This window comes from Struthio camelus, chromosome 2 (assembly GCF_040807025.1).
Source record: "Struthio camelus isolate bStrCam1 chromosome 2, bStrCam1.hap1, whole genome shotgun sequence".
In the NCBI taxonomy this organism is placed as follows: Eukaryota; Metazoa; Chordata; class Aves; order Struthioniformes; family Struthionidae; genus Struthio; species Struthio camelus.
The window spans coordinates 55,118,123-55,133,837 of NC_090943.1; the positions used below are offsets into that span (position 1 = coordinate 55,118,123).

At 41.2% G+C, this 15,715-nt stretch overlaps 1 protein-coding gene across 8 annotated transcripts in view; it reads right to left on the bottom strand.

Annotated features, from left to right (window-relative positions):
- Positions 1-15,715, bottom strand: part of PDE1C (phosphodiesterase 1C) — a 411,928-nt gene that overhangs the window by 333,771 nt on the left and 62,442 nt on the right. For 3 of the 8 annotated variants that reach the window (XM_068935838.1, XM_068935840.1, XM_068935841.1), the window contains exon 1: positions 15,317-15,588. The exons of 2 other annotated variants lie outside the window; for them this stretch is intronic. In XM_068935838.1, the coding sequence (XP_068791939.1) occupies positions 15,317-15,401 (85 nt within the window). In that variant the 5' untranslated portion in view covers positions 15,402-15,588. Of the gene's footprint in view, positions 1-15,316; positions 15,590-15,715 lie in introns of those variants that run through there. 3 more of the 8 variants (XR_011139751.1, XM_009679701.2, XM_068935843.1) reach the window with 2 other exon arrangements.

The window sequence follows — 15,715 nt, forward strand, 5'->3', positions numbered from 1 at the left end:
TAATTAGCAAAACCTAACACGGCTCTGGCCCACCTGCCAGGTGGCACAGACAGGAAAGGCTCCTCACAAATAGAGAACGACATGTGCAAAAAGCTAAGAAAGATAATCCTGGTAAATAAACTTCTCATTAATAGGTGACACAGTAAGCCAACAATACAGTAATGTTATACCACCTTATGAGCCATTGGTGCAGATGTCAGGAGCACTGTCATGTGTCACTTCTTTTTAAGCTTGTCTACTTTCTACCTGGGTGCAGCAGGGACCGGTAACAGGAGATGTGATCCAATTTGATGCAATTGTTTCAAGCAATTGATATTCAGGTCAATAACCAAAGCTCAGATGCATACAAAAACCAAGTGCTCCTTCCCATTTCCCTGTGGCTGGCAATGTACCAGCAATTACCTGCAGACGGCTCTTCGCAGATTCTCTCTTGCGGCAACTGAGGTCTAACCATGATGCTAAGGGAATCACTCGCAAAAAGATGCCGAACATTTTAAAATAAAGCAGACTTTCTTCCCCTTCTATTTTTGTATTCTCCACTTTGAAGCAAGTATTGCCAAACTATTAAGCATTTCTGACATGTGAAAGACGCAATGGGGAATATTTGCCAGTATTATCGTTATTACTTCCCATAAACTACCATCACCTATAAAGGAAGTGACCAGTATAATGCACACGCTTCCCCCAAAGCTGTCTTCTCAATTTAAAGAGGACAGCTTTGTGTTAATAATATATACATTTGAAATTATATCTTTAAAAGGTTCAAATTTCACATCCAATTGCTGTCAACCTGTGATAAAAGAGGAAAGATCCAAGGCGTGTGTTAGAGCATTTATCACACTGTGCTTGAACATACAGCCTTAGTGAAACCCCTGATGAAAACACTGTCATTGGCTAATATATAACATCAATCTTACTTTAAAAAATTACATACGGTTGTTTAAATGGAGCCAAATACTTGTGTTCATTTTGTTCTTCTGAAAGACACTAAATGAAACTCCTATGAAAACTGCAAGCAACTAATTTTTCATTAGTAATACACTGAGTAAGTTCATTGCAGGTGCCGTACAGACAGATTGGAGTAAACAATAATACATGCTAAGTCTCCCACATCTCCTAACAGATACCTTGTTTTTTTAAGGCACATTCCTGATTCTGAATGAAAAAATCCATTTGCTCTGTCTAAATACAGTGCTAGTTCAGCAATTCTGAGGGTTAGCAGACCGCAGTGTCCAAGTCTGTGCAGCACAGCAAATGCTCAGTATCACTGCCTTTCCCAGGCGGCAACAGCAACACTGATTTTATGACAGAAAAAGGGACAGAGTTTAGGAATTTATGCTTGAAAGCCAGTAAATGATTGTTTGCTCCTAAGGACATCAACTTTATGGTCTCTTTGTGGAACAGGAGTTACCTTATAGCCATAGAAGAGCAAAGCAGAAGGTATACATACCTTCAAGGTGATATATGATCATGGTATAAGGTCTTCTGCCTCAATACACATAATGCTACAAATGGGATCTACAGGAGGTCAAGTTTATCCCCTGTAAAAGGTCTTACAACAGTAGTTCTCTGTAGGAGTAATGAATTTGACTGTACTACAGCCTCTTAGTCTTCTTCACTCCCAGCATATGGGCAAAGGATGGAAGCCATGCGAGAAGGTACAGTGCCAGGCTATGGCTGAGGAGCATCAGACAGCTCTTCTGAGAACCTGCCTCCACTAGGAGGGCTCTTGGCAGCCCAGTTAGGCTGTGGTTCCCATCTGAACCACTCACACCAGCCAGAGCTGGGCAGCTGCTCACAAACGGGGCCCTGCAGGTCTGTCAGACCCACGTTGGGTGACAGAGCAGGTGAGAAACCTCAGCAGAGCCTTCCAGCTAGGTGGGATCCAGACCTACTTGTATTCTTACACAATAAGAAAGCCAGCTTTGCCTGTCTTACATTTCACTCATGATGTTTGCCAAGCTGTCAGACCTGTAGTTAAGACTAGTGTTAATAATATCGACTTCACATTCCTACCCCGGGGTTGTCTCATCTTGTGTTAAAGCTGCCACTAAAGCTTTCCCTGAGCGATCTCAGTTAGTTAGCCTCATGGCTGACCAGCCAGGAATAGCAACGCACTTCTGAACTGCTTCCATGTTATTGGCACTATTGACAGAGCAGGTCTAGAAAGTGGCACAGACCTACAGCAGTGACACTCAGGAATACTCTTGCAAGAGGAAAGGCTGCTGTTTGGTATGAGACAGAATTAAAATACTCACTTTACAAGCACAAGAGCAAGCTATAAGCAATTGTATTGCCAGGCCTGAAGTTCAAACAACACAGAAAATCAGAGACTCAGATAAGGCATTCCTGTAACTGGGTAAATTTTACCAAACGCAATGACCACTCTCTTAACGTTTGACAAGTATGTTGATAGCTGATTGGAAAATATCTGCCTACATTTCAGAAAGGTACTAGGAACAGAGTATCACAGAATCACAGAATCACAGAATCGTTTAGGTTGGAAGGGACCTCTGGAGATCATCTCGTCCAACCTCCCTGCTCAAGCAGGGTCACCTAGAGCATATTGCCCAGGATCACATCCAGACGGGTTTTGAATATCTCCAGCGAAGGAGACTCCACCACCCCTCTGGGCAACCTGTTCCAATGCTCTGTCACCCTCACAGTACTCACAAAACCCACAAAAATACTACTTCATAAAAGCTACATATAAATCATTGAATGCAGTACTTAAGAGCGGTATAATTGAGCTCCTAAAACAAAGTATCTTCTATATTTTAAATGTTATTTATATGAACAAGTCCAATTTGGCAGCTCTTACAGTAGTAAGTAGTCTCATTTATTGTTATGGGACTAATCACTAGAACTGCATGACTGAGCTCAAAATATCTCTCATTTAGTTACTGCCTTCATTGATTTTCTTTCGTTTTGCTATGCATTGTTACAGAAACTTCTCAGATGCTGTCCTTTTTAAAATATTTAGCTCTATCATCTCTTCTTTAACTTCTATTTTCTCTCTCAACTCTTTATTTTTTAAATAACGTCTTTTACTGGGGAAGCCCAACTGCACATTTTGTAACATATAATATTTATGCCTCATCCTGGTCCCTTTAGTCTTCCTTCTATGAATATCTGCCATCTTCTGCAACTACAATCCTAATTTATTTTCCACTTACCCCTTGCTCATCCATGTCCCAGAATTTTAGTCATCAAGGATATAAGATCTTAAAATGGCATGATCTGCATCAGCAAAAGATTGAAGGAGACAGAATATTATCACAAATTGTTGCCCACTCTAGATCACTGAATTCCAGTTGGGAAAAAAAAGGTATCAGGTTAGACATTTCACTTGTAACTATTGTGGCACATGGCCTTCACACCATAAAAAGCTGTAAAGCAAATGCTCCTTTCATTTAAAAAGCTTTATTGCTATGTGAACTATTAGCCACATTTTCAAACTATTCGGATTCAGTTTTGATTTCTTTTCTTATACAAAACCACCATCACTTATATTACTAGGGGTCTGGACAGGAGAAGAAATATAGACTAACTCCTTAACCCTATCTTCTTCAGCTATTCCTGTTCTTCATTGCTCTTTTTCTCTAACAAGTTCTGCAACTGTTGCTGTTCTACTCCTCAGCACCCATACTAAAAGATGTCTTGCTTTTCCAAATCTACTCCCTGTTTTAGTTTACAATGGTTTTCGCAATATAAATTGATACTTATACAGACTTTTGTAAGACATATAGACTGATAGGCAATGAAGGATGAAAGAAAATTCAAAATATTTCAAAAACCGTTTCTTTTCACTAATCAGATATTATTTGATGGTGGCGTTACACAGAATTTTACACGATTTAGTTCTTTATTTCCTTTTGAATGCCCAAAGATATGAAATATGATTTCACATAGCAGTCACAAATGTCTTATCCATTTGAATGTTGCTCAATGACTTCACCAATCATCTTATTGCAAACAGGAACAAATAAACATTTTCTAGTGAAGATGACGAGTATGACATGTGCCATCTGCAGAGGCAGTTTATTGGATGCGATGATGAATCCACTAAATATACCAAGTTGCTCTTCAGATTAGAAAGGAAGATTTTGAATCAAAATAAAAAATAATCACGTGGCATATGACTCATTTTTGTGAGTCCATGGCCCATAAGCTTTGCTAGAAGTCTATTTCATAAATACAAAAGTACTCGGAATTCGTGAAAAGAAGGGAGAGAGTATCCTTATGCATTTTCAGACTTCCACCACTTGAATTTAGGGGTTCAAGTCCAACAGAGTACTATGTCATTTTCTTCAGAATTGGAAATCAGTCTTAGCAGAGCCATAGAGAGATATTTTGGCACCCAAAGAACATCAGCTCTTCCCCTGCCTGCTCCAGGTTCCTTCACGATCCTCTGAATGCCTCAGACGTCCATCCCCTGCCCTTACTCGGCAGCAGCACCACCGAGGAGCAGGGATCAGGCCTAGTACCACCAGAGGGTGAGGAGGACTATGGCAGCAGGGGGAGGATATGCAGCTCTGAGTCTAAAATCTTTTCCTCAGAGTCACAGTCATTTTAAGCACTGAAACGTCCTGCCAATCCAAAATCACCTTTGTCACAGCACCCATGCACTGCAGGCAAAATTTCCACAAGTGCCCAAAGGCCAAAATTTCCTTTTCCCCTTGGCTCAAGGGTTTAAAGATATATGTTATCTCTGAGTAGGATTCTAAAAACTATCCCAGCAGATCAAGTGCTTAACAAACACTGACATAATCAGAGCTAAAAACTTCCCAAAAGGACACAAAACTTGCCTGCTACAAACAACGTAAGAGAGATCAAATGCAAGTGACTGAGCACAACTTGTAAACACATAAAATCAACTGGGAACACATCCCAGAGGTTTCCTTTAAGGAGCAGTGCTGAGCTGGAGAAAAATAATTATGCATGTAAAGTGTTACTGTAAACGACAGCTAATAAATCAGGAGGAGAGGACTCAAATTAGTGTTGCTGCTTTAGAGGGCAAGTAGGCAAATACAATAAGAGAATAAATGACAAGACAAGCCATGGCGCAGAGTTTCACTTCAAAAATCCCATTTTAGTTAAATGGCACGATGAATTCTAATTAATAGGAAGCATTAGACTGGAACATAAGGCAGCAAACATCGCTACAGAATAAACATATTCTCTCATGAAGGAACATCTACTCTGATGATTTTGTCAAGCTAATAGAAGCATCTTCCAGCAGCAAGTGGAGCTGAGCTATCAGCAGTGCTGTAACTGGCATTTTTAGAACTCGCACTTCCCCTGACTCAAGAACAATTAAACTTTAAGCGCTGGCCACAGAGACAGGAATAATATCATGAAGCCACCTAGCAACTGTAATAACAATAATCTGTTGGTACTTTGGGAATGGAGAAAAGCTGGGGCACGTTAGCAGACTGGGCTGAAAGTTGAGGCATTTGCTGAGGTACAGGATCTAACACCAGCTGACATGGATCCACATTCATGTTGCAGCCTCAGCCTGTCCAAGTCATACTCATGTACAACACTTAGTAACAGCCAGGATCCAATGATTTCCCCAGGCTGGTGCGATGACTCCCACACAGCAGTACTTTACATAAGAGACAGCTTGTAAGGGTTCCTCCAGCTCTTCGTCTTTGTCCTGGGCTTCTCCTAGACCTTGCTGCTGCAGCAGAGCCAGCCAAGGGAAAATGAGTCTACTTGGTAGCCTGATTTATTAAAGTAACCAGAAATCAGAGTCCGTTCACTCCAGCAAAGCGGGCTATAAACTGTGGTCACACAGGAGACATACTGTTTCTTTGCACTGTGAGGCAGGAAGTTTCCATGTAATCATTTCTATCTAAGTTTAATCGGGAGAACAGGTGAAACAAATAGTACCTTAACTTCCACTTACCCCATAAACAACAACTCACAGCATGGGGTGGGGGGAGGTGGGGGAAATCAATCATTTCTGCAGAAGAAACATGCACCCAAATGTCATTAAATACTTTCAGCTCAAGTCTACCCTCCATTATACTTGTGAAAAATGAGAATTTATTCCTTTGAACAAAGGTAAATTTAAGTCAGTCCAGGAGAGACATTCGTTATCAGTTGATCTGCATGCTGCATTATTTATGAAAAGCAGACAATCAACTAAAAGCAGTAGCCATTAGACCTGAGGTATTTCCTGTTGGAATTTTATTTAAGTGTTCAGCTTTCCAGAAAGAAATTAACTCTTTATCTATGAAGGAGCTTTCGACAGCAGTGTAGGATGTCCTGTTCTGGATTTTCTAAAGATATCCATTGATTTTAGTGACAGCAAAGTTAGCCAAGTAATCCCACTGCTTTTGCTATTTGAGCATCCATGAAATGAGTTTCTGTAAATTAAGGCTGAAAAGCTCTTAGGAGCAGCAGCAGAATCTACCATAGCATCTCTTTTGTACATTTTAGTACCTATTAGAAGGGGACACCATTGCCCTCTGTAATGGTTATATATGCATTAAACACTTTTCTACTATATACCATGTATACATCCATGGACTATAACGTGTAGTTCTCCCATCTATGATCCAGCTTGAAACCAGTTTTGATTATCAAGTTCTATTTTAATATTCCGGATTTTGGCAAGGAAAAAAATACAGCTTTGCCAGAAATTTCTTAGATTTGCTCATACGGCAGTTTTAAGAAAAATAATACACACTGCAGGCTAAATTACGTTCTGAGTTATCAGGGTTGCATAAGAGTCAGAGCATAATTCGGCCTGCAAGATCTGTAATTCTGAATTATGATAATGTTCAAGGTGGAAAGATTGTCTTTAGATCAAGGGCTGGCAGCCAAGAGAAAAGACCATCTATTTCCTGTAAACTAATAAAATGTGGTACACTGCCACCAAATAAGGGGGAATACAGAAGTATGAACCCTTAAAAATACCCTTTTCAGAGTAGACTCCAAGGGAGATAGTGCTTATTAAAAATACACATGTGCTAATAATCACAGCTTTGAGAGTAGGGAAGAAAAGCAATATAAAGTGAGTGAGCTTACTATTACTCTGCTATAAACACAATCTACAGCAGCATATAGAACACCGTATCATGCAAAATGTCAGCCTTACGGAGTTGAAGAGTGAGTTCCTTTGACTTCCTCAGGCCTTATAATTTTTTCCTCCCATCTAACTTGTTGGACATGAATCACACAAGCGGAAAAGAAAAAGAAAGCGACACACACAGTTGTACCGAGAGCAGTTTCAAGGCTATATCACGATCCACAATCTACTCAGCTCTTCACTCATGTCACCTGTAAACTAATTTTAAAGGGAGATGAAGACAACTTTGTGTGCCTTTTGCAGTATGGCTGACATTAGCCCCTATAAATTTCACAGGGCTGTTCTTTTTCTCCATATATTTTCATTCTTCCCTCATTTTCCAGAGTCTTACAATAGCAATTCTACTCCCTTGCTTTTTGAAGAAAATACCGATAGTTCTCATTTGATCGTGGAATACATCTTTATCACTACATAACAGAGCTCCTCAGTTGGCAACCAGCTGGGAATAAAGCCACTTGTTTTCCCATAGAAAAATCCTGCAACTTCAGCAACGATTCATGTGCTCAGTCAACTGCAGAATCACAGCCTAGTTCTCTCTTTAGGTTTTTGAAAGGGGATCTGCCCGGTATTTGTAGATCATTTGTCTTTATCTATAGGCATCCCAAAAACAAAACTCTGAGGCTCAATATTCTGAACTGAGAAATGTTTTGCCATAAGTAGTTTGAGACATAGTAAATGCATTTATAATTTTTACTTCAAACCTATTTCTAAAGTAGTTTCATAACTTGAACTACTTGAACTAGCAACAAACGAAAATTTTCCCCTGGAAATTTTCTGCTTGTACTTCTCATCTGTCTGCAGGGACTGGAGCTAGAAAGTTAAGCTTTTGTTTGATGTGATTCAAATGAAACCACATTGGTATTCATGAAGCAAAAAATAAAAGGGGGGAAAAAAGGTAACATGTAACATGGAAAACACTAGCACAAGTTTTGAGGACTGTAGATCCATTTCCAGCAATAGAAAGAAAAAAAATGACATCTAAAGTGAATTCCTAAGCATGCCACTTGGGGAACTGTAAAAACTTAAGCTACCCACAGACATAGAGAAGAAACTGGTAGAAATAGATATTTGGAGAACTTTTAGTCCTAATGAGCATCATTGTCAATACTAAAAGAGAAGGGATAGGCAACTTTTATCCAAATAATGCACTTTACTCTCTTCTCAGATAAGCATAAAGTAGCTATAAATCTACTGAATTTAGTAGAGGCACTTGGAGTTGAGATTGACTGAAGTGGTACTGGCTGAGCTAGTTGTTTACCCTCTCCCCTCTCCTAATTACACAACCTTTGACAGTTCTCATCACTCTGCATCACTGTGAGAAGGCAAAAAAAAAGGCATTAAACAAACAGGCATAAGACATAGCATCATCATGCAGCAGCAGCAAGAGACTGAGCACCATGTACTTCCACTTAATGGAGAAAGATGATGTTTGCAGTCTTCCTGAGGGAAATTTTCAGTGGGATGATTACAGCTGCTATGACAACAAGGGCGAGGATGTGATGTCACGTAACGATTCGAGTGACTGCAATCGCTTTGTCCCAGTACACGGCTCCACTTGCCAGCTGGGAATCCAGTAGAGACCTCATTAAGTGCATCTGTTCAGTAATTACTACAACTTTCCCCTCATCATGCCTCCAACTTTGAAAATAGCCATATCGCAAGGCTATTGAAGTAATAATGAGGGTTAAGTTCCCAGTCCTGAAAATTTCAAGCCTATAGCTTTTAGAAGTCTGGGGTCAAGCTTCAGAGTGCGATATACAATCTCTGTCACCAGGCAGAGAAAAATTGGGAGGAAAAACGTATCAGCATAATCTTTATCGAGTCCTGGAAGCAAGCCACGGAAAAGCTGTGTGATTTACCTTGCTCTGTGCATAGGTCAGCTTCTGCTGTAACCTACAGCAGCATACATCTAGAGTACCAGCACGGATCCTCATTGCAGTGCTCCCAGCTGCACTGGAGAGATGCAGATTTACCTCCGCTCAGGATCCCACCCTTTGCCTTGATTTACACTGATACAAATAAGAGCAGGATATGTCCAGTAGCCTTTTACATTATTACTGATACAAAACTAGGACAAATGAGCTTGCATTTACTTCGGGAAAACAGGCCAATTAGTAGAGCACAAGGGTCTAAAACAGAAAATTTGCAGCAGAAATGCAACCCCCAAGAGGTAATTAGGTTTGCAAGCCCCTAGACTCTCGTTCTCATAGCAGCCAATACAAGCAGGAGGGGATGCAGACCTCTGGCTTTGGGCATGGGAGAGGGAGCTGCCTGGGGCTGTTAATGAGGAAAGGCTGCTCCCTGTCAGAGCCTGCCTGCCGGCTCAGAAACAGCCTTGGCTACCTGCCTAAAACTAGGCTCAAACGCATGAAAGGGTTTATGCCTGTTTATTTGATTTGAACTTTGGGTAACCTGGAAAGTCTGAAACTTGTAATTGATCTTGCTGGAGCGCCAAGCTGCTTCAGTCCAGAAGGCACCGGAAGCAGGACAAGCTGGGCAAAGACCAGAAGGAAAAAGAAAGCAGGAACAATGCCATTTCACACCCCGCTAAGATGGGGACTTTCCTGGTAGGGAGCAAGCGTCATCTGTAGCCTGTAGGACAGAACTGAGTGCACTCCTTCCCCTCGCAAAAGGTGAGCAGGGGACAACCAGCAGAGCAGGTGTGCAGTCTGGCCAAAAGGAAATGAGAGACCTCCCCTCCATGCCATGCCTTCTGCCTCCACCTTCCGTCCTCCTTGTAACTGCGCTTATGGGCCACTGGGGCTCAGAGGCAAGGGACAGTCGCGTTGCTTCAGAGCTACTTCCCGTTAGCAAATTTGATTCCCAAAAGATTGTGAGGGGCTCAGACTCTCTGCTGACAGTAGTCCTGAAATTAGAATCAGAGGTGATAGATTGAGCACCAAGACCTGGACACGTGTAATTCATCAAACTTCAGGAAAAATCATGTGAACTAATTAGAGGGATGCTTCTTGACAGCAATGCTAATAGTTTTATCTGTTAACATCTCTCATTCTCATCTATGACTCTGGAGGTTATTTTTCCCTACATATGAAACGACTGTGGAGGACAGCGATGCCCATTCATTCAGGTCAAAACATGCTGCAAAGGTTTTACACAGCTTGTCTGAGAAATGAAATCAAAAGAAGGAAAGAAAATAACATTTTTGATGCAACTCTCCCATGGGGATCTGCAACGAGAATCTGGTCCAGTGCCAGCTACCAGTGAATTTAACACGAAACTCTGCACAGCAATCTCTCACTCAAAGTGATTCTAACAGGGAAGAGGTCAGCCCCAAACCCTCACTTTCTTCCTGGGTGCCAGGATACATACAGTAGAGCATAGCTGTAAACAGCAGGCAGCAGTGATAAGGTAGATCATCCAGAGAGATAAACGGGCAAAATTCCACAAAAATATTGCCAGGCATTTTACAGTGCAAGAGCTAACACAGCAGTCTTTTCAGAGATAGCTTACTTAGCTTACAGCAGTCCATCCTGAAACACTGAAGGTGCAGTGTGGCAATGCTGAGACTCCACAGATGCCACTGAAATCACCACCTCCACCTCTTTACAAAACAAGATGCACAAAAGAGCTAATGAGGTCAGCAGGAATTCATATTGTCCGTTACTGTGTCAAAGCAGAGTTTGCCGCTACAAAGGGCCAGGTTAGTACCTCACCCGCATGCATGCCAACTATGCAGACTCCTCAGAGTCAGGCAAAGACCAGACTGGTCCAAAGCTAAAATACAACCTCATAATGGGGGGAGCAGAAAACCTCATATAGTTTTAGAGTTTTATTTCACAATCTATTTGCTGACAGCTTTAAGTGGTTTTTGTCTTCTTTGAGGGGAGGATAAGCAAATATCTTGTGGTTGTAATGTCATAACAAATACATGATACTGAGTTTGTGAACAAAGATAGGGAGAGGCTTTAAAAAACCCTCTAAATTTAGCAGGTGACATATTTTGGGTTGACAGTCCTATTGACTGAATTCGTTTACTTGCAGAACAGAAAGAGCTCGTGTAGATGCAAGAAGAGTTTCATGCCAGGTTTAGGTGGAGCCAGTCCTTCTCGAGGCACAGACTAGATGGCCTCTTGAGAGTCTTTACCATCTTGCTTTACAGGATGCATTCTGAAGTGTTCCTACTTCTGTTTTGGAGAGATTGCTTTTAGAAAAGCGTTGTTAGGCGTTACCTAACACGATGGCTCCACCTTCGTTCCCGTTGTTCTTTTCCAGGTACAGACACCTTCCTCCCCAGGAGCTGGACTGACCCCATGAGCAGATATTTCTCCCAGGCCTCCTTTGAAGGAAGGCCATAAGTGACGCACGTACAGAATTAGTGAGAGATTTGTCAGCACCTTATAATTACAAAGTTCTTTTAGTTAAAATGACATTTTTTATTATAAGAAACTAGGGGCAGAATTAAAGCAAATCTCCACGAAGATGTACTGTGTATGTGCCTATGTGTAGGCTCGGGGGCGTCTTCTGCAAAAGCCTGCCTCTCTTGTGCGTTGCAAAGGTGCAGTTCCCCTCAGAAGAACGGCAAATGCCCACAAATCTGGATTAGTACACAAGAACAAAGCAGTTAAGGATATTAGTAGTTTCTATAATATATACATTTCTCTGACTGAAATAAATATGAAAAATGAAACTGCTCTTACCTTTCCAGCTTCTTTCATCGTCTGTTATTTAAGAATCACTACAAAAAAGTCTGACCTATATATTCCAGTTAACTTGAACGTGGAGTTCCTAATGGACAACCTTTTAAATAACAGCAGAAAATCCACAGTAGCTACTGCTTCAAAATAGGGCCTGAAAGCTCCACTGAGCACAACTCAGATCTCCTGCAATACTTTGATGAAGAGCTTTGCACACAAGAGGGAGAAAGGGTCCTTCTTCAGAAACTTTCCTCCAAGATTTAGATACAGCTAAGTGTTTCAGTTCCATGTTCCCCCTTCAATAATACTTGATCTGCCGGAGAGCTCCCCATCACCTCAATTTATTCTTACCTATAAAAATAAATCTATTAGATACATTTGGACGGGACACTTAAAACAGTGTTGCCAGGTGCTTCTGGATATGAAAAGCAGAGAGTGGGAGCTTTAATGCGGTTAGCTCTTAGTCATAGGAAAGTGATAAATGCAGAAAGAAAATATCCTCTTGTTAATGTTTGCATTTACCATTTTTTCAGGTTTATAGGCACTAGATGTTTCTGTCTTGCACCTTTAGCTAGTCAATTATACTTTCTGATTTAATAGTATTTCATTGACACAGAAGTGATAAGACAAGGTGCAAGACAAAAAACAGGCCTTGCTTCTTGATTCCTTTTCCTTTAAACTCAGCCGGCACTCTGCTATGTTTTATTTTTAGTAGAGGAATATTTAGAAGAGTTAAACTAGAACTCAAATACAACAACATATACAAAAGCTTCATCAACTCTGAAATTTACTTACAGACACACGGCAAATAAAGAGCTATAGGCCTTCATCTGAGATACACTGGACTTTCTAGAGCAAACTAAATGGCAAGCTTCCTCTCACAAACGGTCCCACTAAGTGGCTCCCCTATAGCCCCTTTGCATCATGCTGCCAACGCAAAGAGGCCATGAGCACAGTGTCAGAAACCACACAGGAAAACCTCAGCTGGTGTACACCTCAGTCCCCCTCATGGGGGGACTCTCTTTCATAAGGCAGAGGAAGGGGGTATACAACTAACTAGTTACTCTCTATATGGAAGAAAGCCATCGGGGATTGGCACACATTTTCCTGCTAGTATCCCAGGCCAGATGATTGCCTGCAAGGATCTGTGAAGTTCTCAGGAAGTGCTGAGGCCTTACAGCTCTGCTGCCCAGCTTCCAGAGCTGTAAGTAACCCAGGTGAAAATTAGAGCAGTCCAGAAGCTGCTCTAAGTTGTACTGTGGTGTGAATGGATGCTGACCACCCCTGGAGTCACGAGACGATATAATCACAGGCTGCTCTCTGGCAGCATTCCCACATACTGCCATTCTGCCATTCCCATGTATTTTCATGTTTGGTTTTAGGCCCAGGTCTTTTTCATGAATGTTTTCGGCAAGTTTAGTTGTAAATGATCATGTTTTCAAGACACTATGAAGACCACCCTTTCTTGTCACTTAGAAGCATAAGAGGTGACCAATTCAAAATATTTTCTTTTGCATACAAATGAGAATGCAAGTGTCACAACCTGATATTCATGACTCTGCTCTCCTCAAGAGTATTAATCTTTTCCCCAGCTCTGACAGACTTTAACAGCAGAGGCAGCAGCTCAGCGTTTCCCAAGAACTTCTCAAAAATTTTCAGAGCCCGAAACTAGACACGTACGCAGAAGCCTCTTCTGATGGAAAAAAAGTTTAAGTCCATCCGTAACATTTTAATGTTGCTTTGAGATCTTTCAGATACATTCATTTTCTTCAATACAGAGATTACTAAACATATGAATCTTTTGGGTCTGTCCGCCACACTGTGCTGGTAACACTAGATAGCATGTTTACAAAGTTTTCGTGGTTATGTGAGTCAATCCAATGCACATTTGCCCAGATATAAAAATAAATGTTATATAATGCACAAGTCACAGAATCAATACATTGGTGGTGTGCAGCAAATAGAAGAAAATAGCACATGAACTATGAGGCAACAACTGTCCTAAAAAGCAAAAGCAGCTGAATTTCTAAACCTAAGTCATTTGATCCAAAATCTGGTCCAGTTGTTTTGTGAGCAGGAGTTGTAATAAAGACAGCAAAGCAACAAACACCACAACCCTGCTGCTTCTAAGCATGTAGAAACAAGATAATTAGGCACAGTCATAAATGTTCAAAGTCTTCAGGTAAGGCTCTTTCCTTCCTAGGCTCAGAAGAAATGTTTATTCTGCGGACTGCAAAACTGATGAAATAATGCTATTAGCAAAGATGATGATGCGTCGGGGGAATGAGGTTAAGGTAGGGAGTTCAAAAGTGAGCTTGCTGTAACTATGGAGGGACCTTCACATTAAAAAAAAGAAATTAAGGTAGCACTGCCTGTCCATTTCGCCTTTAAAATGCTGCATACACATTAACAGATGGCTCCTCGAAAATATTTTAGTGAAACATACATTTCAACCTCCTCTTTTTTTCAGTAAGTTTAGTTATTGCAAAACAGGTTTTCCATGAAGCAGGGGAATAGATAAAACAGGTACCTCCTCCCACACCAATAAAAAGCTTGTATCCAACATTATTAGATTAAACTATGATCCAGTTACACTAGTACAAATCAAGAAAAACTTCCCTGATTTCACAACTGCAAGGAAGTAGAATCTCTGTAATCTAAAAGGTATTCAAGGGGAATTTGTGGTGACTGTTTCTTCCATATAAATTGTCCACATTTTTAAACTTAGATTTTAACTAAAAATCAAAATGCCACGAAAACTTGTTTTATTTTTAAGATCTATAGGGATTTACACTATGCAGCCCAGAGAAATACAAAGTTTTAACAGAGCAGCCTGCTTAGGCAGTCCTCAGATCTTAACTTCTGCACAGCAAATCTCTCTGAAAAAATACAGACACCTGTCGCTTTGAGAAGCTTCACTTTTTCCCCCCTAAGATGATGAATATGAAGAATAAACTGCACTCTTTAAACACAGCTACAACAGAGAAAGATAGTCCTAAAATTCCAAGTCTCTCCTCATATCCTTCCCTGCCCCAGCAATTTTGCTTTTTGTATAAGAGAGGAGCAATAAGAGTGAGATTGCATACATTTTTAGCCAGACTAGGAAATGACAAAAGGTTACAGAATTTGGAAAACCTTGCTAAGTGAACAAAGAAATACAGAAAACAAAACGAAGGCTCCCAAGGGTTACGTTATTGGACTCATCGGAAGGAAACACAGCTAGCAAGTTGGAAATATGCAACCCTGCAGCACAGGCTTTCCTGAGATAAGGCTCCAAAACAAAACTTCTGCAAACATCTCAGTGAGCCCATGCCAAAACCCAGACAAAGGACTTAGACTGGCTGCATATCAGACACAAGTTTCTTCAACATAAGAAGATAAAGAACAAAAAAAAAAATCCAAACATTCCATGCACTTTAAATGATCTATACTTTTTAAAGGTATATAGGGACAAAAGGCAGTTGTAAACAGTCTTTACCTGTACTTACTGAGCTGCAGAGAAGGAGGGGGGAAAAGGAAAAGAGAAAATGAAGGAAAACAAGAGGAATTAAAACAGGCTCACCAATTGTAAAGCTGTAGCCATCAATGCTGAAAGTAGCACTCCGGCATTTTTTAAATCCTTCCTTTCTGCTGCTTGGCTCTGTCATGATCCTGCCAGCTTGTCCTTTCAGCAGCAGCGTTTCTCTCCCGCCGTGGAGGCAGAGCGCTCGAGCTAGCTCCTAGCCGCCCTTGCCGATGTGCCTGTGACAGCACGCACAGCCAACTTCACACATCTCCCCGCGCGGGGAGCCGACCCCGCGAGGCACGCACCCTGCAACACTCTCCTCCCCCCGACGCTCTCACTGGCACATTCCCAGCACCGGCATGCCTCCTCCGACTTTAACAACTGGTTAGAGCCCCTGGTATCTAAACCAGCAGTCAATTAGTGTAAGACTAACCGAGTCAATAAGCCGGTCGTATC